At 41.9% G+C, this 24,164-nt stretch overlaps 1 protein-coding gene across 1 annotated transcript in view; it reads left to right on the top strand.

The window, feature by feature from the left end:
* Positions 1-24,164, top strand: part of NAALADL2 (N-acetylated alpha-linked acidic dipeptidase like 2) — a 710,493-nt gene that overhangs the window by 409,206 nt on the left and 277,123 nt on the right. Inside the window, exon 7 of the mRNA XM_075863660.1 lies at positions 22,311-22,403. Coding sequence (XP_075719775.1) covers positions 22,311-22,403 — 93 coding nt within the window. The remainder of the gene's footprint in view (positions 1-22,310; positions 22,404-24,164) is intronic.

Genomic DNA, 24,164 nt, shown 5'->3' on the forward strand with positions numbered 1-24,164 from the left:
TACTAAATGCAGAATCCATGGAGATTCATGGCTCTGTAAGGCCTTGTTCACATCAGCGTTGGGTTCCGTTTGGGGTTTACGTTCATTTATTCCAGCAGAGGAACATATGAATGGAAAGCCAAACCGAAACCATAGCTTCCATTTGCATTACCATTTATTTGAACGGTGATGCTACCGTTGTAAATGGTTTCAGTTTGTGTCTGTTCTATAAGGTTTCCATTTTTTTTAACGGAAACAATAGCGTAGTCTACTATGTTATTGTCTCCGCAAAAAAAAGGAAACCTTACGGAACGGAAACCATTTGCAATGGAAGCATTACCATGGAAATCAATGGTAATGCAAACAGTAGCTGTGGTTTCCCTTCATCTGTTCCTCTGACTGAATGGATGAACGGAAACCCAATCGTAATTTGACACTGATGTGAATGAATACAATTTAGGAGAAAAATTAGGACCAAATATACTAGGCGCTGCTATTGAGAAACATATTAAATGGATTAGAGGAAATACAGGTTACGCGTTTCGACGCAGGACATGCATCTTCATCAGGCCATAAATATATGATAAACCAAACATCTTCTATATATACATATGTATCCACAAACAGGACCAATCACAGGGGGGGAAGTAGGAGGAGACAGAAGAAACTCCGGAAACAGGCGCGCGTGTAATACGACTTCAACACCAAGATTAATTAATACAATATATAGTAACACTAACTGTAAGTAGGTTCATAAATTAATAGTAAGATCAAACGTTAATAGTAAGATTAAAAACGTGCATAATTTTGTCTGACAAAAGTGAAGAAAAAGATAAGCGCACGCTAAAATTATTGATAAAACATGGAAAATGTCAATAAAAAGATATAGCATCAATAATTAAAAACGAATAAGATATGTGACAATTGAATACAACAATTCTAGAATAATGCCATAATATTAGAAACACTATTTTGCTCACAAGGGAACAAAATCCAAAATCCATGGGAGTGTTTCTAAAATAGATATATATATTGTATTAATTCATCTTGGTGTTGAAGCCGTATTACATGCGTGCCTCTGTTTCCGGAGTTTCTTCTGTTTCCTCCCTACTTCCCCCCTGTGATTGGTCCTTTTTGTGGATACATATGTTTGTATATATATATATATATATATATATATATATATATATATATACAAAGATATTTGGTTTATCATATATGTATGGCCTGATGAAGATGCATGTCCAGCGTCAAAACGCGTAGCCTGTATTTCCTCTAATCCATTAAATATGTTTCTCAATAGCAGCGCCTAGTATATTTGGACCTAATTTTTCTCCTTAATTGTATTCTAAACCTGGCGGTAAATTTCCGTTTACCGGTTTGGACCTGGGCAGCAGCTGTATCTCGGATCTACCTACACACACTCTGGGTGTGTCTGCTTCCAACACATCCCAAGTAGCGGTGATTACCACGTAAGATGATTTTTCCCTTCTAACAGTGTTGTGCCTGCTCAGCACAACTTCTCTAGGTGAGTACTTTTCATCTTACCTCTGTGCAATTATTCATGGGTAATCTACACTGTGGCGCTGTGTTTTGTTCTTTTTCTCCCTATCCAACTGATGTGAATGAGGCCTTAAGGTTTTATCAGTGTGCAATATGGACCCTAAGAGGAAACCGTCTATAACAAATTGAGTTTTACCATCTGTTTCTGAAATCTCATTTAACCCTTCCCGTCATTTGTCGTAAGTATACATCATGGAAAGCTAGTGCTTCCCGCAAAATGTCATATACTTGCGACAAAAAGATGGCAAGTGCTCAGAAGCTGATTCCGCACCATCAGCCGTGGGTGTCACCTGTATGTTACCGCTGACACACTGCTGTAACGGCAGGGACCGAAGCTAGCTCTCATTCCCATCATTAACCCATCATCTAAGTGGCTTGCAGCCGATGGTCATCTGCCTAATACAATCTCGGGGGTTGCTGATAGCTGCTACTGATAGCTGCTATTGTAACAGGAGTCCTAACAATGGCCTCCGGGTCTGTGAAGCACAGAAGCCTACTAGGCCCCGATGGAGACAGAACCTAATAGGCTGGCTGTCAGTGTGACACTTACTGTTCTAATCCATCGCACTACATAGGTAGTGCGATGGATTAGAACACCAATCGAACCATTGTACCTTCAAGTCCCCTAGTGGGACATGAAAGGGAAGTGAAAAAAAATGTTGTAAAAAATAATTTTCAAGTAATACAATAATTAATTTCCCTTTTTCCCTTGTCAAGTCCTTTATTATTGGGAAAAAATAAACTATACATAATTGGTATTGCCATGTCAGTAACGCCTGAACTATAAAAATATTATGTTATTTATCCTGCGCGGTGTACGCCAGAAAAAACAATGCCAAAATTGCTGTTTTTTTGGTCACCTTGCCTTCCAAAATATGATCAAAAAATCGACTATATCAAAACATGGTACCAATAAGAACTACAGCTCGACCCGCCAAAAAATAAATAAGCCCTAATACAGCTCCATTGACGAAAAAATTAATACAAAAAAATACATTCTTTTCACAAAAAAGTTATTTTATTGTGCAAAAAATTGTTAAACATAAAAAAATCTATATAAATTTTGTATCGCCGGAATAAAGTTTACATGTCATTTATAAACGCTGTATAAAAAAAACTGTGCCAGAATTGATGTTTTTTGGAAACCTTTCCTCCCAAAAAATAGTACAAGTGATCAAAAAGCTGCAAGTACCCCAAAATGGTACCAATAAAAATGACAGTTCGTCCCGCATAAAACAAGCCCTCTTACAGCTCCATAGACAAAAATGCAAAAACGTTACGGCTCTCAGAATATGGCGACCCAAAAACATGATTTAAAAAATATATATATATTTTGAAAAAGTAGTTAAACATATAAAAATTATATAAATTTGTTATAGCCATAATCGTGCTGACCTGCAGAATAAAGTGAACATGCAATTTATACATAACCGTAAACTCTGCATTAAAAAAAAACTTAAACTACGTAGAAATTGCTTTTTTTTCTTATCGCTGCCTCCCCAAAAAATAAAACAAGTGATCAAAAAGTTGCATGTACCCCAAAATGGTACCAATAGAAACTACAGCTCATCCTGGATTAAACGGCCCCATATACCAATAAGTCTATGAAAAATTCAAATAAGTTATGGCTTCCATAAGTCAGGAAAGAAAAAATATGCAGATGTCTAGGCCCGAGGGGAACATTTCTTCTGTTTTCAAGAGGCGATTATCAAGGCCCTAATATTTATGAACCAGGAATGGGAGGGCTCATACATATCTGCTGGAAGGGAGGGTGTCCGTATTATACCAGGACAAAACTTTCCCAGCAAAATACCCCAAACTTGATAGGTGCGGAGTGTGTACAAGATGGGATAAGAAAGGACATCATTTATCAGTGTGACACTGGCCTGTGTATAAAGGATTGCTTTAAAGTGTAACAAACATACATGGATAATTTTATAATTTTTTTTGCCCCATTATTAAACCACCTGACTATGCCCCTGATATACTCTGCCCAGCTTACATATGCCCCCACAATATAAACTGAAATACCAGTAAAATTCTAAACAAAACTACTAACAAGCAAAAGCGGTGCTCCAAAAGCCAAATGGCGCTCCCTCCCTTCTGAGTCCTCCACTGTGCCCAAACAGTAGTTTACTTCCATGTTTATGGCATCACCATACCCGGGAGAATTTTTTGAACAATTTTTGGGGTGCACATCTCCAGTGGCACAAGCTCGGCACAACATGTTTACCACTAAATTGGAATGTCTGTGGAAAAATTGCAATTTGCACCATCTGCAGCACATTTATGGAAAAGACTTGTTTGGTCAAAATGCTCATTACACCCTTTAACCCCTTCCCGACATCCGCCGTATATATATACGGCGCTGCCGGGAAGGTGTTCCCGCAAAGCGCCGTATAGGTACTGCGCAGTGATGGTGCGGGCTCAGAAGCAGATCCGGCACCATCATCGTGGGGTGACAGCTGTATTATACAGCTGGCGCCCTCCTGTAACTGCCAGGACCAGAGCTATTCTCCGATCCGGCAGATTAACCCCTCAGATGCTGCGCTCAATATTGCGCAGCATCTTATAGGTTTTCACCCGATCGGCAACCCAGTGACGCAATCGCTGGGTTGCTGTGGCAATCGGACGCCAGAAAATGGCGTCCGAGCCTGTCTTGTACGGGAGCCGATGAGGACCCGCCTGCGGCGTGTCCTCATAGGCTTGCTGTCAGTGAATAACTGACAGCGCTAATACACTGCACTACGTATGTAGTGCAGTGTATTAGAGTAGCGATCGGGGCATCAGGCCCTTATGTCCCCTAGTGGGATAAGTAAAAAAAGATAATAAAAATGTGGTAAAACAATAAAAACACACACATTTCAAATAAAAATAAAGCTAAACTGACTTTTTTCCCATAGTAAGTCTTTTATGATGGGAAAAACCGTAGAAATTAAAAAAACTATACATAATTGGTATCGCCGCGTCCGTAACGACATAACCGACAAAATTATTATGTCAATTATCCCGCACGGTGAACGCCGTAAAAAAAAAAAACATGAAAAACAACGCCAGAATCTTTGTTTTTAGGTCACATCTCCTTCCAAAAAATGCTATAAAAAGTGATCAAAAAGTCACATTTACTCCAAAATAGTACTAATAAAAACGACAATCCGTCCTGCAAAAAATAATCCCTGACACCGCTTTGTGCACGCAAAAATAAAAAAGTTATGGGTCTTAGAATATGGCGACACAGAAAACAAATGATTTTATAAAAAAAGTGATTTTATTGTGCAAAAGCCGCAATACATAAAAAAAACTATACATAATTGGTATCGCCGCATACGCAATGACCCAAACGACAAAACAATTATGTAATTTATCCCGCACGGTGAACGCCGTAAAAAAAACATGAAAAACATGGCTAGAATCTTTGTTTTTAGGTCACATCTCCTTCCAAAAAATGCTATAAAAAGTGATCACAAAGTCACATTTACTCCAAAATAGTACTAATAAAAACGACAATCTGTCCCGCAAAAAATAATCGCTGACACCGCTTTGTGCACGCAAAAATAATAAAGTTATGGGTCTTAGAATGGCGACACAGAAAACAAATGATTTTATAATAAAAGTGATTTTATTGTGCAAAAGCTGCAATACATTAAAAAAAACTATAAAAATTTGGTATCGCCGTAATCGTATCGACCCGCAGAATAAAGCTAACATATAATTTAGGGCGCACTGTGGATGCCGAAAAAAAAACCAATAAAAAACTATTCCAGAATTGCTTGTTTTTGGTAATTTCCTTTACCAAAAAATGAAATAAAAAGTGATCAAAAAGTCGTATGCGTTCTAAAATGGTACCAATAAAATCTACAGCCCGTCTCACAAAAAACAAGCCCGCACACAGCTCCATCTACCGAAAAATAAAAAAGTTATGGCGCTAGTAATGCGGTGAGGAAAAACATCTCAATGCGCAGGCCGGAGGGGAATATTCCTTCAGTTTCAGGTCCCTAGTATTTAGGAACTAGGAAAGGGAAGGGACATAGCACATCTGCTGGAAGCGAGGGCGCCCTTATTATACCAGCGCAAAACTTTCCCAGTAATATTTCCCAAACTACGAAGGAGAAAAAGTCCCCAAAAGGTGCAGAGCGTTACAAAAGGGGGATAAGAAAGAAAACCATTTATCAGTGTGACACTGGCCTGTGCATAACGGATCGCTTCACAGCGTAACACACACCTATGCATAATTGTATTATTTACCCCATTATTATACCCTCTTATTATGCCCTGATGTACTCCGCACAGCTTACATATACCCCTGATATACTCCGCACAGATTACATATACCCCTACATTATAAACTGAAATACCAGCAATACCTCAAACAGAACTACTACCAAGCAAAATCCATGCTCAAAATGGCGGTCTTTCCCTTCTTAGCCCTACAGTGTGCCCAAACAGCAATTTATGTCCACAAGTAAGGCATTACCATACCCGGGAGAACCCGCTTAACAATTTATGGGGTAAGATTCTCTAAGGGCACAACATCTTGTGCGGTGAATGGGCAGATCAGTGGAGAAATTGCAATTTTCACTTTGCACCATCCACTGCGTATTAATTTCTGCAAAACACCTGTGGAGTCTAAATTCTCACTACACCCCTTGATAAATGCCTTTAGGGGTATAGTTTCTAAAACGGGGTCACTTTTGTTTGGTACATCAGTGGTTTTGCAAATGCAACATGGCGTCCGCAAACCATTCCAGCAAAATCTACGCTCCAAAAGATAAATACCGCTCCTTTTCTTCTGAATGCTCCCATACACGTAAACAGCTGATTATAACCACATATGGGGTGTTACCGTACTCGGGAGAAATTACTTTACAAATGTTGGTGTGCTTTTTCTTCTCTATTCCTTGTAAAAATGAAAAATGTTGATCTAAAACTACATCTTGTTGGAAAAAAAAAATATTTTTCATTTTCATGGCTTTATTCTAATTAATTCAGCAAAAAACCTTTGGGATCAAAATTTTCACTATACCCCTAGATGATTCCTCAGGGGGTGCAGTTTCCCAAATGGAGTCACTTTTGGGGTGTTTCCACTGTATTAGTACTACAGGGACTCAGCAAATGTGACATGGCGCCCAGAAACCATTCCAAAATCCAAATGGTGCTAGTTCCATTCTGAGCCCTACCGTGTGTCCAAACAGATGTTTGTGACTACATGTGAGGTATTGTTTTACTCGGGAGAAGTTGCTTTACAAATTTGATGGTGCTTTTTCTCCTTCAGTCTTTGTGGAAATGAAAAAAAAATACCTAAACCTACATTTTCTTTGAAAAAATGTACATTTTCATTTTTACGGCCTACTTCCAATAAGTTCTGTAAAACACCTGTGGAGTCAAACTGCTCACTGTACCCCTAGATAATTTCCTCATGGGGTGTAGTTTCCAAAATGGGGTCACTTGTTGGGGGTTTCTACTGTTTTGTCCCCTCAGGGGCTTTGCAAATGCGACATGGCCTCCGCAAACCATTCCTGCTAAATTTGAGTTCCAAAAGCCAAATGGCGCTCTTTCCCTTCTCAGCCTCGCCGTGTGTCCAAACAGCCGTTTATTACCACATGTGGGGTACTGTTTTACTCGGGAGAAATTTCTTTACAAATTTTATGGTGCTTTTTCTCCTTTAGTCCTTGTGGAAATGAAAAAAAAATTAGCTAAACCTACATGTAATTTGAAAAAATGTAGATTTTCATTTTCACAGCCTACTTCCAAAAATTTCTGCAAGACACCTATGGGGTCAAAATGCTCACTATACCCCTAGATAATTTCCTCAAGGGGTATAGTTTCCAAAATGGGGTCACTTGTTGGTGGTTTCCACTGTTTTGTTCCCTCAGGGGCTTCGTAAATGTGACATGGCCTCCGCAAACCATTCCTGCTAAATTTGAGCTCCAAGAGCCAAATGGCGCTCTTTCCATTCTAAGCCCTGCCGTATGTCCAAACAACCCTTTATTACCACATGTGGGGTATTGTTTTACTCGGGAGAAATTTCTTTACAAATTTTATGGTGCTTTTTCTCCTTTAGTCCTTGTGGAAATGAAAAAAAAATTAGCTAAACCTACATGTAATTTGAAAAAATGTAGATTTTCATTTTCACAGCCTACTTCCAAAAATTTCTGCAAGACACCTATGGGGTCAAAATGCTCACTATACCCCTAGATAATTTCCTCAAGGGGTATAGTTTCCAAAATGGGGTCACTTGTTGGTGGTTTCCACTGTTTTGTTCCCTCAGGGGCTTCGTAAATGTGACATGGCCTCCGCAAACCATTCCTGCTAAATTTGAGCTCCAAGAGCCAAATGGCGCTCTTTCCATTCTAAGCCCTGCCGTATGTCCAAACAACCGTTTATTACCACATGTGGGGTATTGTTTTACTCGGGAGAAATTTCTTTACAAATTTTATGGTGCGTTTTCTCCTTTAGTCCTTGTGGAAATGAAAAAAAATTAGCTCAACATACATTTTATTTGAAAAAATGTAGATTTTAATTTTCACAGCCTACTTCCAAAAATTTCTGCAAAAAACCTGTGGGGTCAAAATGCTCACTATACCCATAGATAATTTCCTCAAGGGGTATAGTTTACAAAATGGGGTCACTTATTGGGGGTTTCCACTGTTTTGTCCCCTCAGGGGCTTTGTAAATGTGACATGGCCTCCGCAAACCATTCCTGCTAAATTTGAGCTCCAAGAGCCAAATGGCGCTCTTTCCCTTCTAAGCCCTGCCGTGTGTCCAAACAACCGTTTATTACCACATGTGGGGTATTGTTTTACTCGGGAGAAATTGCTCTAAAAATGTTGTGGTGGTTTTTCTACTTTAGTTCTTTTGGAAATGAAAAGAAATTAGCTAAACCTACATGTAATTTGAAAAAATTTAGATTTTCAGTTTCATGGCCTAGTTCCAAAAATTTTTGCAAAAAAACTGGCTGGTCAAAATGCTTGCTACACCCCTAAATAAATTCCTCGAGGGGTGTAGTTTCCCAAATGGGGTCAATTTTGGGTGGTTTCCACTGTTTTAGTTCCACAAGACCTGTTCAAAGCTGACATGGTGCCTAAAATATATTCTAATAAAAAGGAGGCCCAAAATCCACCAGGTGCTCCTTTGCTTCTGAGGCCGCTGCTTCAGTCCACTAGCACACTAAAGCCACATGTGGGATATTTCCTAAAACTGCAGAACCAGGACAATAAATATTGAGTTGCATTTCTCTGGTAAAACCTTCTGTGGTACAAAAAAAATGGATTCAAAATGAATTTCTGGAAAAAAATAATGAACTTTGTCAATTTCACCTCTACTTTGCCTTAATTCCTGCGCAATGTCTAAAGGGTTAAGAAACTTTCTAAATGCTGTTTTGAATACTTTGAGGGGTGCAGTTTTTAAAATGGGGCGACTTATTGGGGGTTTCTAATATCTAAGGACCTCAAAGCCACTTCACAACTGAACTGGCCCCTGTAAAAATAGCATTTTGAAATTTTCTTGAAAATATGAGAAATTGCTGCTCAAGTTCTAAGCCTTGTAACGTCCTAGAAAAATAAAATGATGTTCAAAAAACGATGCCAATCTAAAGTAGACATATGGGGGATGTTAGTTAGCAACATTTTTGTGTGGTATTACTGCCTGTCTTACAAGCAGATACATTTAAATTGAGAAAAATACAAATTTTTGCAATTTTTCGCTAAATTTTGGTGTTTTTCACAATTAAATACTGAATGTATCGGGCAAATTTTGCCAGTAACATAAAGTCCAATGTGTCACGAGAAAACAATCTCAGAATCGCTTGGATAGGTAAAAGCATTCCGGAGTTATTACCACATAAAGTGAAACATGTCAGATTTGAAAAATGAGGCTCTGTCAGGAAGGTCAAAAGTGGCCAAACAGGGAAGGGGTTAATAAATGCCTTGAGGGGTATAGTTTGCAAAATGAAGTCACTTCTCAGGGGTTTATTTTAATATTTATTTTATTAGGCCTTAAATTCGCATGGTACTCTTACTCCTGAGTCCTGTCATATTACAGGTAAAAGATTAGGGCCATGTGTAGGGTATTTCTAAAACCAGGAATAACACCCCATAATAATTAAATAGCTGTCTTTTCATGGTGACACAACATATTGGACACTGAAATGGCATATCTATTGAAAAATTGCCATTTTCACTCTGCAACATCCACTGCACATGTAATGATAGGGGTAGGGAAACGGACAAGTGATCCCTAATCTACCCGCCACTCTGTCCCTGCCTACTTGCAACGACCCGCCCTAGGCGACGGGGTACAACTGGGCGGCGGTCCCTACGCTCAGTAAGTGCACTAGACAAACATACAAGGGAATATAAAGCAAAGGGAAAGGGGCAGTTGCCCACGGCAACACCGTGAGCAACAGAGTGGTGAATGAGCCAAGTCAAACCAGGAGAGCACGAGGTACCAAACGCAGAGCAGAAGAGTAGTCAGAATGCCAGGGTCAGAATGGAGCACGATCAAATTGTTAGGAGCTGTAGCTGGGCCAGGAAACCACACGGAAAGAATCACAAGCAAGGAGGAACAGGAAAGGCAGGTATAAATAGACAGAGGGCGGGAGCTAGCTGAGTCTGGCCAGGCTGCGATAGGCTCTCCCACTCCTAAGCCTGCCAGCCTGAGTGGTGGAAGCTGGAGTCAGTCTCAGAGAGATAGACTCAGGTGAAGACTGATTACCTATGGAAGTTAACCCCGAAGCTGTGCCTGGCAGATCCTTTACAGCACATTAATTCCTTGAAAACAACTATGGGATAACATTCTCACTACACTATTAGGTGAATACCTTGAGGGGTGTAGTTTCCAAGATGCGGTAACTTCTGGGGGGTTTCCACTGTTTTGGTCCCACAGGCGCTTTGAAAATGCATATTGGTGCCCAGAAACCATTCCAGCAAAATCTGCACTCCAAAAGCCAAATGGCACTCTTTCCCTTCTAATCCATACTGTCTGTCCAAACAGCAGTTTTTGACCACATACGTGGTATTGTCGTACTTGAAAGAAATTACTTGACAAATTTTAAGGTGCTTTTTCTCCTTTATTTCTTGTAAAGATTAAAAAATGATAGTTTAACTAGGTTTTATTGGAAAAAAATGTAATTTTCAATTTTCAAAGCCCCACTCTAATAAATTCAGCAAAAACCTGTGCAATCAAAATGCTCACTACACCTCTAGATGAACTCCTTGTGGGGTGTAGTTTCCCAAATGGAGTCACTTCTCCGGGATTTCCACTGTACTGGTACCTCAGGAGCTTTGCAAATGTGACCTGGTGCCCAGAAACCAATGCAGCAAAATCTGCAAAAGCAAAATGGCGCTCCTTCCATTCTGAGCCCCGCCGTGTGCCCAAACAGCAGTTTATGACCACAGTTGGGGTATTTCCATACTCTGTAGGAATTGATTTAAAAATGTTGGGGGACTTTTTCTCTAATTTTCGTGGCCATTTTTTTTTAAGCTAAAACTACAGCTTATTGGGAAAAATAAAATGTTTCCTTTTCACAGCCAGATTCTAAAAAAAAGTATATATACCACCTGTGGGGTTAAAATGCTCACTTCACCCCATTAGCACACTAGGGCCACATGTGGGGTATTTCTAAAAACTGCAGAATCTGGGCAACATTTGAATTTAGAAAAATGCTAATATTTGAAAATGTTCTCACAATTTTGGCGTTTTTCACAAATATGCAATTAATGTATCAACCAATTTTTACCTCTGACATAAAGTACAATGTGTCACGAGAAAATAATCTTAGAATCGCTTGGATAGGTAAAAGAATTCCAAAGTTATTACCACATAATAAAGTCACCCATCTTAGATTTGAAAAATGAGGCTCAGTCAGGAAGGTTTAAAAGTAACTGCAGCGGGAAGGGGTTAAAAGTGACAACCAATATGACTGTTCCTTTTTTATGTTACATTTGCAACATAAAACAAAAATACAAACAAAAACTAAAAAATTGAAAAAAAAGCAGAAAGATCTCGAAGTAAATAAACAAAATTACCAAACTTTTACTATTGCTCAAATGTCTGAAATACTCATAGCCATATCAGCCCTAACATTATAACCACTGACAGATGAAGTGAATATTTGATTATGTCATTACAATGACTCCTATCAACTGCAAAATCGTGATGGCAAGATGTCTGGGTCTCCAAAATTGCAGGTCTAGGGGGGGGGGGTGCACTGGTATGCAGTGGTTAGTACCTACCAGAAGTTGTACAAGGAAGGACAATTGGTGAATCTGTGAAAACTGATTGGTGCCCTAGGCTCATTGATGAGAGTAAAGGCTAGCCTGTCTGGTCTGATCCCACAGAAAAGCTACTGCAGCACAAATTGCTGAAAAACATACTGCTGACTATGACAGAAAGGTATAAGAACACACAGTGCATCACAGCTTGCTGCGTTTAGGTTTGAGTAGCCACGGACCGGTCAGAATGCCCATGATGACACATGTCCACCACAGAAACCACCTATAATGGGCAGATGAGCATCAGAACTGGACCATGGAGCAGTAGAGGAAGGTGGCCTAGCCTGACAAAAAACGTTTTCTTATACGTCATGTGGACGGCCGGGTGTGTGTGCGTCAGTTATCTGTGGAAAAGATGGCACCAAGATGACCTATGCGAAGAAGGTGTTCTGCTGGGAAAACATGGGTCTTGGCTGATGTTGATGTTACTTTGAAACATACCATCTACCTAAATATTATTGCAGACCAAGTACACCCCATCATGGCAACAGTATTCCTTATTTGCAGTGACCTCTTGCAGCTGGATAATGTAACCCGCCACACCGCAAATGGTTTCAGTAATGATTGAGTTCAAAATGTTGCCTTGAATTCCCCAGATCTCAATCTGATCGAACATCTGGGACATGCTGGAAAAACAAGTTTGATTTATGGAGACCCCACTTTGCAACCTACAGGACTAAAAGGATCTACTCTTAACTTCCTGGTGCGATATAGCACAGGGACAACTTCAGAGGTCTTGTGGAGTCCATGTCTCGACGGGTCAGAGCTGTTTTGGTGGCACAAGTGGGGCCTACACAATATTAGGCAGGTAGTTTTAATGTAATAGCTGAACGCTGTATATGGCCATTTTTTGGGAGAAGTCCTTTTTAACTACATATTCAATAGGCCAACAGTTGCTGTGAAGCCACCTGGATTAACTGAGATAATCACTATCAGGGCCGGCCCTAAAATAGATGGCGCCCTGTGCGAAATTATCTTTCGGCGCCCCACCCCATCATTAAAAAAAAATGGCTCATAAAAAAATTATAATGCCCCTTTAGTGCCCCCATACAGTATAATATAATATTAATTGTGCCCACAGTATTATGCCCCCTGTAGTACCCCTACACAGTATAATGTCTGATTAGTGGCCCCCACACAGTATAGTAGATTTTGCCATATAGCCTCCCTGTAGACAGTGCCATAATCCCCCACCTTCATTCTGTAGATCGTGCCATACAGCCCCCCCACCTCCCCCTTGTAGACAGTGCCATACAGTCCCCCACCTCCCCCTTGTAGACAGTACAATTGTACTCACCGAGGCCCCGTTCCCACGACGAACTGAGCTGCTCCACGGCGAGACCCTTGCGTAGGCCGGTGTGCTCCTGTAGCCTAGTACAGAGTTTCCCAACCTTTTCAGACTCGAGGCAGCACTGGAAAAATACAATTTTCTCTAGGGCCCCCCTACCAAAAATTGTTTCGAGAAAGCCAGAAAACGGCTAAGAACAAGCATTACACTCGTAGGGTATGTTCACACATGTTTTTTGTAAGGCAAACAAAAATCTGCCTCAAAATTCCTTCAGGAAGTGAAAGCATTGTCTGACCTTTTTTTGTGTTTTTCTTAAGCTGTTGAAGCTAATGCAAAAGACTCAGAAAAAAAGCTCCAAACGAGCGCCGCAGGTATTTTCTGCCTCCTATTAATTTCAATTGGAGGTCAGAGATGGAAATCACTTGAAGACCATCATCCCCCCACTCATAGTAAAATGACCATCAGCCCACCACTCACAGTAAAATGACCATCACCACTCACAGATTCCCCCTTGTAGGTAGCGCCACACAGCCCCCTTGTGGGTAGCACCACGCAGCCGCTTGTAGGTAGAACCACACAGCCCCCTTGTAGGCAGCACCAGACAGCCCCCTTGTAGGTAGCGCCACACAGCCCCCTTGTGGGTAGCACCACGCAGCCGCTTGTAGGTAGAACCACACAGCGCCCTTGTAGGCAGCGCCAGACAGCCCCCTTGTAGGCAGCGCCAGACAGCCCCCTTGTAGGTAGCGCCAGACAGCCCCCTTGTAGGTAGCGCCAGACAGCCCCCTTGTAGGTAGCGCCAGACAGCCCCCTTGTAGGTAGCGCCACACAGCCCCCTTGTAGATAGCGCCACACAGCCCCCTTGCAGATAGCGTCACACAGCCCCCTTGTAGATAGCGCCACACAGCCCCCTATAGAGTGCGCCACACAGCCCCCTGTAGGGAGTGCCACACAGTCCCCTGCTATATCGTGGCACACAGCCCCCTGGTAGGGAGTGCCGCAGAGACCCATGGCAGGGAGTGCCACACAGCCCCCTGTTAGGGAGTGCCACACAGCCCCCTGGTTGGTATGCTCCACAGCCCACAGCCCCCTGGTTGGTAGTGCCACACAGCCCACAGCCCCCTAGTTGGTAGTGCCACACAGCCCACAGCCAACTGGTAGGTAGTGCCACACTGCCCACAGCCCCCTTGTAGGTAGTGCAAGGACTATGAAATGACCCTGATAGCTGGCGGGCAATAGACATTCAAAATAGGACAACTGTGCAGGAGCACACAAAATACCCAGCTTTCCCAGCTATCAAATAAATGTGTGGAAATAAACTAAGATATAACTTTTATTTAGTCTAGCTAAAGGATTAATATCTTAGTTTATTTGCACACATTTATTTGATAGCCGGGAAATCTGGGTATTTTGTGTGCTCCTGCACAGTTGTCCTTTTTTGTACTTTTTTTGTAGGTAGTGCCTCACAGCCCACAGCCCCCTTGTAGATAGCAAACCCCCCCCCCTTCCAGTATAGATAGCGCCACTATAGCTCCCTGAAGGAGCGGAATCTCCATGTGGCCGGGGATTCCGCTCCTGGAGCGCTCCTTGATTTCTCTGTCCATATATGGACAGTGACATCATGGGGAAACTCCTGAAGCGGAATCCCCGTCCACAGCATTGCCGGCGCTGTGATCGGGGATTCCAATCCAGGAGAAGCTCCTGTTGTCTGTGTGCATGATGTCATTGGCTTCTCCTGGAGTGGAATCCCCGGTCATAGCGTCTGCATCGCTGTGACCGTGGATTCTGCTTCAGGAGTTTCCCCTGATGTCACTGTCCATATATGAAGAGAGACATCAAGCAGCGCTCCAGGAGCGGAATCCCCGGCCACATTGGGATTCCGCTCCTTCAGGGAGCTACAGTGACGCTAGTAGATAGCAGAGCAGGGAGATACCTCCTGCTCTGCTATAGTGCTGTCGCTACTCCTATAGCAGCCACAGCGGCTGCCAGCGGCGCCACCGCCCTCATGCCCGGTGTCGCTAGCAGCCGCTATGGCTGCTACAGCGGTTGCGACGGTCACTAAGTGAGGAGGCACCCTGGGCGGAAAGGCGACTGCCTAAGACCGGCCCTGGGTGCAGTTAGCGAGTGGCACCTGACCCGCTGGTAGTTGCAACGGCGCAAGGATACACACACACACGCTGGCACCCTTCTAAGGTCGGCCATGATCACTATTATGCTACATGTAAAAATTATAAGCTTTTGCTGTAATTTATAGTACAATAATCAGTATTTTCGGACAGTAGATAGGAAAGAGTTTATTAACATTGCTGGACAACCAGGGCTATGATTGAATCATTTCAGCTGGCATTACTAGAATTAAAGCCATGGGCTCTCCTTACTAATGCCTCGAGCATACATTTATTTTTTTCTCTCTACAGAGATTTATCTTTATGTACTCTTTAATTTGATCTTGGCTTTCTACTAGGAAAACATCTGTAATGTTTCTAGGTCTGTGCCTTAGGGCACTCATTCTCTAGAAGAATAAGCAGGTTTATTTTTCTGAAAAAGACAAATCAACAAAATAATGATGTGAACAGACAAGAATCAGGGTGAAGCATTCTAAATTAGGTATAAAGTAATGGCTGTTTGATTTTCAGTGAAAACACTAGCCAATACATTGAGCAATTACTCTAACAGGAAGATATGTGCTTGCCCATTTAACATTCTACTCCTTCTTCAAATTATATGTAGCTTTATTGCCCATAAACTTGGCATGGTATTGGTTGAATTCTATATAGTAGTAAAAGACAATATTCTGTATCATGTACTGACTGAGGTATTAAGAGTTTATATCTTGACCAGGGCACATTCTGTGCAAAAGCAGCAGGGGACCTGAAAGTATAAAAAAAAATTGTATTATTTTAATCCATAATTAGTTGATTCTAAATTTAATGGGCCTTGTGAGTTCATTTAATGATCAGGTCAAGTGTTTTTCTAAATAATCATATTTACTACTCCAGATATGTATTTTCCATTCAAGTTCACTGAAGAATAAGCCTTCTCTCCCAGTTATCTCCGCGGAACTACTGTCCCGTACTGAAAACATGTTTTCAGTACGTGACCGCTTTCCCGCAGCGAGGCAGTGACTTCTAACGTCATAGATAACGATGACGATAAGAGCCCAGCTCCCTGCAGTGTGCTCAGTCTGGGAAATGCGGCCGACCTGCGGACCGTATATCACGGAATGAACACGATCGTATGAATCCGGCCTTAACGACACATACACAGATGGAATACGGCAGCACAATGCATAGGACACAATGAACGGGAGCCGTTCATTGCTTCTGCTATCTGGCTCTGTACTGCACAGACACACTTCAGAGTCACACAGCAGAGAAGCTGGTTTGTAGGGAGATAGCAGGCGCCATTATGAAGACCAGCTGCACTTCAGGTAAGGTGTGTGTGTGTCTCTGTCTGTCCCTCTCTCTCTCTCACAGACCCCCGCTCTCGTGACCCCTGGCGGGCCCTCCCCCCGATGTCCTCCCCCTTGTGCCCCCCCCCCCGATGGCCCTTTCCCTCTCGCTAGATGTATTGTCAGTGTGGACAGTGTGCAGACTATGATTGGGTGAGGAGGTGAGGTATCCGTCTGCAGGAGGTCGGGGGGGGAGACTGTCAGCAGCAGATGGTTATTCCTATCACAGAGCGGTGTGACAGTCTCCTCTATTGCGGAGGAGACTGTCCGCATGATTGTATGGGGACGATGGAGGAGACTGTGAGCAGGATTCTATGGGGATGCTGGAGGAGACTGTCAGCAGTATTGGGTGGTGATGCTGGAGGAGACTGTCAGCAAGATTGTATGGTGATGCGTCTCCACCCACACTTGCTGACAGTCTCCTCCAGCATCACCATACAATCCTGCTGACCGTCTCCTCCAGCATCACCACCCAATCTTGCTGAGTCTCCTCCAGCGTCACCATACAATCCTGCTGACAGTCTCCTCCAGCATCACCACCCAATACTGCTGAAGGTCTCCTCCAGCGTCACCATACAATCTTGCTGACAGTGATGCTGGAGGAGACTGTCAGCAGCATTGTATGGTGACGCTGGAGGAGACTGTCAGCAGTATTGGGCGGTGATGCTGGAGGAGACTGTCAGCAGGATGGAGGGATAAAGACATTTAGCAGGAGAAGCATGTAAAATGCACAAAAAAAAGTGTCATATACATGCCGTGTGAAGCTGTCAACTGAAAAGTCATTCACTTCACTTTAATCATTCTAAGGGTAAGTTCACACGCAGTGTTTTCAGCCATTTTTTGGGCCGTAAACGTCCCGAAAAATGGCTGAAAAATTAGAAGCAGAACGCGTCCAAACATCTACCCATTGGTTTCAATGGGAAATACGGCGTTCTGTTCCAACAGGGCGTTTTTTTACGCGGCCATTTTCCAAAAACAGCATGTAAAAAGACACCCGCCAAAAAGAAGTGCATATCACTTCTTGGAGTTGTTTTTGGAGCCATTTTTCATTGACTCTCTAGAAAAACAGCTCCAAAACCGGCCGTAAAAAACGCAGCCAAAAACGTGAGTTTGATTAAAAAGTGGCTGAAAATCAGGAGCTGTTTTCCCTTTGTTTAGTAAGGGTGTGAACATACCCTTAGCCTTTTGGTGTGTCCTATAGCTTCTGTGAGCTGCATTCCAACAATCACACCCAAAATGGCAGCCGGACACTTGTTAGCAATTTGAAGACACCTTTTCCTGGCTTGTAGGAGGGGGGTGAGATTCCCTCCCACATTTATGGTAGCTGTGAGTCAGGTTGCTTTGCCTTATTCACCTTGCTGTAATTCTGGGCAGTGCTCCCTCTGGTAGCCAACATAGGAAAACATGTCAAATTATTATTTCATTGTTAATACTTTCCACCATGTGGAAGAAAAAAAAATACAGCAAAAGACTTAAAAAATTTAATAGAAATAAGTAACTTAAAAAAAAAAGGTTTCATTCGTGACACATCCCCTTTAAGATGCTTACCTGCTCTCACTACTTCTAACCAATTTTTTTTAAATAGATATCTACAAATCAAGTAGTGTCATTAAATTTCATGCTATTAGTGTATTGACAGTTGCAGACTTAATTTAAAGGGGTCATTTGGTTAAGACAATCCATCTTAAAATGCCCCATTATCTGTACTGGTACACTGTTGTTGGTTTTTACATATCTAAAGTTGGTGTTTACATATTTAGGGACTTAGACCAGTGATTCGGGGAAGTTGCATGGTTGGCCTGTTTATAATCCATAGCCAACCTTGTGGCCTCCAGAAAAATCCACGTGGAGCCATCAGGAAACCAAGTGGCGCTATGTTTTTCTAGATTTCAATATATATATACACTACTGTTCAAAAGTTTAGGGTCACTTAGAAATTTCCTTATTTTTGAAAGAAAAGCACAGTTTTTTTTCAATGAAGATAATATTAAATTAATCAGAAATACACTCTATACATTGTTAATGTGCTAAATGACTATTCTAACTGCAAACGTCTGGTTTTATATGCATTATCTACATAGGTGTATAGAGGCCCAATTCCAGCAACCATCACTCCAGTGTTCTAATGGTACATTGTGTTTGCTAACTGTGTTGGGCTAATGGATGATTCGAAAACACTTGAAAACCCTTGTGCAATTATGTTCGCACCGCTGTAAACAGTTTTGCTGTTTAGAGGAGCTATAAAACTGACCTTCATTTGAGCTAGTTGAGAATCTGGAGCATTACATTTGTGGGTTCGATTAAACTCTCAAAATGGCTAGAAAAAGAGAGCTTTGATGTGAAACTCGACAGTCTATTCTTGTTCTTAGAAATGAAGGATATTCCATGCATGAAATTGCCAAGAAACTGAAAATTTCCTACAACGGTGTGTACTACTCCCTTCAGAGGACAGCACAAACAGGCTCTAACTAGAGTAGAAAGAGAAGTGGGAGGCCCCGCTGCACAACTGAGCAACAAAACAAGTACATTAGAGTCTCTAGTTTGAGAAATAGACGCCTCACAGGTCCTCAACTGGCAGCTTCATTAAATAGTACCCGCAAAACGCCAGTGTCAACGTCTACAGTGAAGAGGCGACTCCGGGATGCTGGCCTTCAGGGCAGAGTGGCAAAGAAAAAGCCATATCTGAGACTGGCTAATAAAAGGAAAAGATTAATATGGGCAAAAGCACACAGACATTGGACAGAGGAAGATTGGAAAAAAAACGTTATGGACAGACGAATCGAAATTTTTAGGTGTTTGGATCACACAGAAGAACATTTGTGAGGCGCAGAACAACTGAAAAGATGCTGGAAGAGTGCCTGACGCCATCTGTCAAGCATGGTGGAGGTACTGTGATGGTCTGGAGTTGGTTTGGTGCTGGTAAAGTGGGAGATTTGTACAATGTAAAAGGGATTTTGAATAAGGAAGGCTATCACTCCATTTTGCAACGCCATGCCATGCCCTATGGACATCGCTTGATTGGAGCCAATTTCATCCTACAACAGGACAATGACCCAAAGCACACCTCCAAATTATGCAAGAACTATTTAGGGAAGAAGCAGGCAGCTGGTATTCTATCTGTAATGGAGTGGCCAGCGCAGTCACCAGATCTCAACCCCATAGAGCTGTTGTGGGAGCAGCTTGACCATATGGTACGCAAGAAGTGCCCAACAAGCCAACCCAACTTGTGGGATGGGCTTCTGGAAGCATGGGGTGAAATTTCTCCCAATTACCACAGCAAATTAACAGCTAGAATGCCAAAGGTCTGCAATGCTGTAATTGCTGCAAATGGAGCATTCTTTGAGGAAAGCAAAGTTTGAAGGAGAAAATTATTATTTCAAATAAAAATCATTATTTCTAACCTTGTCAATGTCTTGACTATATTTTCTAGTCATTTTGCAACTCATTTGATAAATATAAGTGTGAGTTTTCATGGAAAACACAAAATTGTCTGGGTGACCCCAAACTTTTGAACGGTAGTGTATATATTTTTTTTTACCTAAAAAAGATTATTGAAAGATAAAAAGCCTGGCATTAAACACACAGCAATTTTCCATTACACTTTATGTATTACCAAATTATATTTCATGTAATGATTAAAAATCATAGTGTATAAAATTGAGATTGTTGTCTTCTGTGCATGAAGACCAGTGTGATTTAAAAAAGTAAAAGAGAAAAAAACCTCTTCTTTCAGTATAAAATAGTTTACCAAACTTATGTAATACATGCATTCAGTTTAACACATAATAGTTTACATAAAAAGCATAAAAGCATTGTTCTGCAATTTACTTGTCATACTAGTTTGCCTTGTTGAGACATTATTAATTGTACGTACTGTACTAGAATTCCAGACAACAAAAAATAACAAAAGGAAAAATACTTACATTCTTTCAGTCCTCTTAAAGGTTTTGAACTCAGCATCATTTTATTTTAACTAGAATTGTTGCATTTAAGGGTAAACTATTGGAGATAGAACAGACCAGATCATCCCGAATCCAGATCTTTTTCACAGGCCCTTTGTGAAATAAAAACCATCATTTGTTGTTTGGTTTCTTTGGGCAACTGCTTCACTTTTCACTTGCACCACTTTTGATAAATCTTGCCTATTATGTTCAGTGAAGAGTTAAGCCAGTTTCATAATAGGAGCCTACGATGCTATAAGTTTGTCATCATACCAGTGGTTTTGCCGGAATTAGCGGCCATAATGTGGGCACCAAAATGCGCCCATACTGTATGTTTCCTTCCCTAAGAATAAATTCACATGCTGTGTTTAGATGCATTTTCCACTGCGTATTGCCAAAAATGCTGAAGACAAATGTTTACTGATAGTCTATAGGATCATATGAATATGTCTACACACATGGCGCTTTTCTCATTGGTGTTTTTTTTTTTTGGCATCCGTATGTCATCCATGCTATACAAGTGTGTAATCGGAATTGCATCTGTTCTTCAAAGGGTCTTATGTAATTCAGTTTACTCCCTAGAAAATAGTCCATCAGTATTAGAGATCTGTAATACGAATGCAATAGTGATGACATATGATCCGTAATATTAGACATACTGGAAATCCATATTATTCATGTTTACAAATATGCTTGTGTGAAACTGGCCTTCAATAAATATTTTTGTGTGACCATTGCAATCTCCATTTAGCAAAGTAAGTACCAGCAACTTCATAAGTACCTGTTCACATCACGTTTTGGCCATATGTTTAGCATGTATGTTGGGAAAGCTCCCTACGTACACAATAAACATGTTCAAAGGGCTCCATTAGCCTGACGTAAGACAAAAAAAAGCATCTCTTCGGCGTCCGTCGGGCTGGTATACGTCGGAATACTTTTTTTTTTGGAAGATGGAATAACATAGTATACTACGCTATTCCATTCTGAGGGATCTCGCAAAAAAAAAAAAAAATGGATACCGTGCGGTATACTTTTTTTTAACATGGGAGCCTATGTGTTATGGATGCCACTGTATGGCATCTGTCACAGGCATACATTAAATTTATACCTCGGGGAGCTTTCCCCTGGCAAGAATCCCTCAGAAAATCATTGGGTTATGCTTGGTTCGTGGATTCCGGCCCTGGGGAAGCCTCAAACACCGCTGTCCGTGTGAAATCAGGGGCTCCCCCAGGAGTGGAATGCCTGGACAGAACGTTGGCAACGGTTCAGCTGCGGTGCTATAGCTGAATTCTCCATAGTTGAAATCCCCTGACATCACTGTCCATATATACAGTAATGTCAGGGACTTCCTCGGACTCGGCGCTTAAAGTAGCGATGTGCCTGGGGAGTTTGCGTGATGTATCCCACTGTATGCCTATACAGTGGGATATGTCGGTGCCTTTTGTCAGAGGTATACGGCTGGACTCCTAACGATGTATACCTCCGATGGAAGGAAAAAAAAAGTGATGTGAACAGGCCCTTACTGGTACCCCCCATATTAAGGGACATCTCTACCAAAAGATAAAGCTAAGACGTTTCTTTTTACCAAACTTTTTTCTCTAATAAAGAATTAAAACATGTACATTGAGATGGTAAATATAAGATGGAATTTTATTTTACTAATAAAATGCATGCTTTAACTTTGACATTCAATTAATGAATTACTTCATCTCAAATTTCTAAAAATATATTTAATATATTTTTGTACATGAAATGTATGCCGTAATAGTATGACAAGTATAAATATTTCTAATTAGATAATTTCTCTATTTGTTTTTAAGCTCAAATTACAATCACACTAAATATTAAATCCATCCAGAAATACAAAGAAATATCAAATTCAATTGGTATTCTCAGGGGATCACTAATTCCAGGTAAGTAAATACTCTTAAACATAGAAAACATAATAGAAGCAGCATGTATAAATAAGTTCATTATGTAACATCAATCTTGATTCTAGAGGACTAAATAGACCTCCCACCTTTCGCCCATCCTAGTGATTATTACGTTGTTGAAGCCACCACCCTCCAGTTTTCAACTGAGGAACTTTGCAACTGATGCTGGGAGGTAGACTAAAAATGGGACAAAACAATCTTTAAAATGTAAATATTGTATTTTCTTATAATCAAAATTTTTGTGCGACACTGTTTTTTAAGACAGGGGTATGTACTGTAAAGGATCTGCCTGACACAGCTTCTGTGTCGACGCCCGTGATTAATCAGTCTGCATCTGCTCCTAGGTCTGATAGAGTGACTCCATCTGCTACCACTCAGGCTGGTAGGCTGAGGAGTGGGACAACCTATCACAGCCTGGCCAGACGGAGCTAGCTCCCGCCCGCTGTCTGGTTTCCTGGCTCTGCTGTTCCTTCTAGTACTATTGACCTCTGCTTCAAATTTACCCTGGCTTCACTGACTACTCTCCTGCTCTGCATTTGGTACCTCGTACACTCCTGGTTTGACTCAGCTCGTTCACTACTCTTGTTGTTCATGGTGTTGCCGTGGGCAACTGCCCCATTTCCCGTAGCTTCTGTGTCCCCTTGTCTGTTTGTCTCTCATGCACGTATTAAGCATAGGAACCATCGCCCAGTTGTACGCCGTCGCCTAGGACGGGTCGTGCAAGTAGGCAGAGACTGAGTGGCGAGTAGATTAGGGCTCACCTGTCTGTCTCCTTACCCCATCATTACATATACACGACGTGTTTCATGCCTCCCTCCTGAAACTCTGCTCCCCGTCCTTGGCTACCTCGAGGAAACCTCCGGTCCCTGTTCTCACCCCTGAAGGGGCAGAATTCGAGGTGGCCAAGATTGTGGATAGCAGGATGGTCCAGGGCTCCCTCCAGTACCTGGTCCATTGGAGAGGATATGGGCCTGAGGAGAGGACTTGGGTACCCGCCTGGGATGTTCACGCTGGGGCATTGCTCAGGAGGTTCCATCTTTGGTTCCCTAATAAGCTAGGTCCACCTAGGAAGGGTCCAGTGGCCCCTCATAAAAGGGGGGAGTACTGTAAAGGATCTGCCTGACACAGCTTCTGTGTCGACGCCCGTGATTAATCAGTCTGCATCTGCTCCTAGGTCTAATAGAGTGATTCCATCTGCTACCACTCAGGCTGGTAGGCTGAGTAGTGGAAGAACCTATCACAGCCTGGTCAGATGGAGCTAGCTCCCGCCCTCTGTCTGGTTTCCTGGCTCTGCTGTTCCTGCTAGTACTATTGACCTCTGCTTCAAATTGACCCTGGCTTTACTGACTACTCTCCTGCTCTGAGTTTGGTACCTCGTACATTCCTGGTTTGACTCGGCTCCAACTACTCACTACTCTTGTTGCTCACGGTGTTGCCGTGGGCAACTGACCCATTTCCCATAGCTTCTGTGTCCCCTTATCTGTTTGTCTCTCGTGCACGTATTAAGCGTAGGGACCGTCGCCCAGTTGTATGCCGTCGCCTAGGACGGGTCATGCAAGTAGGCAGGGACTGAGTGGCGGGTAGATTAGGGCTCACCTGTCTCCTTACCCAGTCATTACATGTACATGTTCAATTCCAGCACATATCCACACAAAAAGAAAATTAATCCTCACTGCATGGGGTGTCCTTACTTTTTCACAGGAATGTAAACAAAATTAAATTTGAAAGTTTACAAGTTCA

Source organism: Rhinoderma darwinii, chromosome 4, assembly GCF_050947455.1.
Source record: "Rhinoderma darwinii isolate aRhiDar2 chromosome 4, aRhiDar2.hap1, whole genome shotgun sequence".
NCBI lineage: Eukaryota > Metazoa > Chordata > Amphibia > Anura > Rhinodermatidae > Rhinoderma > Rhinoderma darwinii.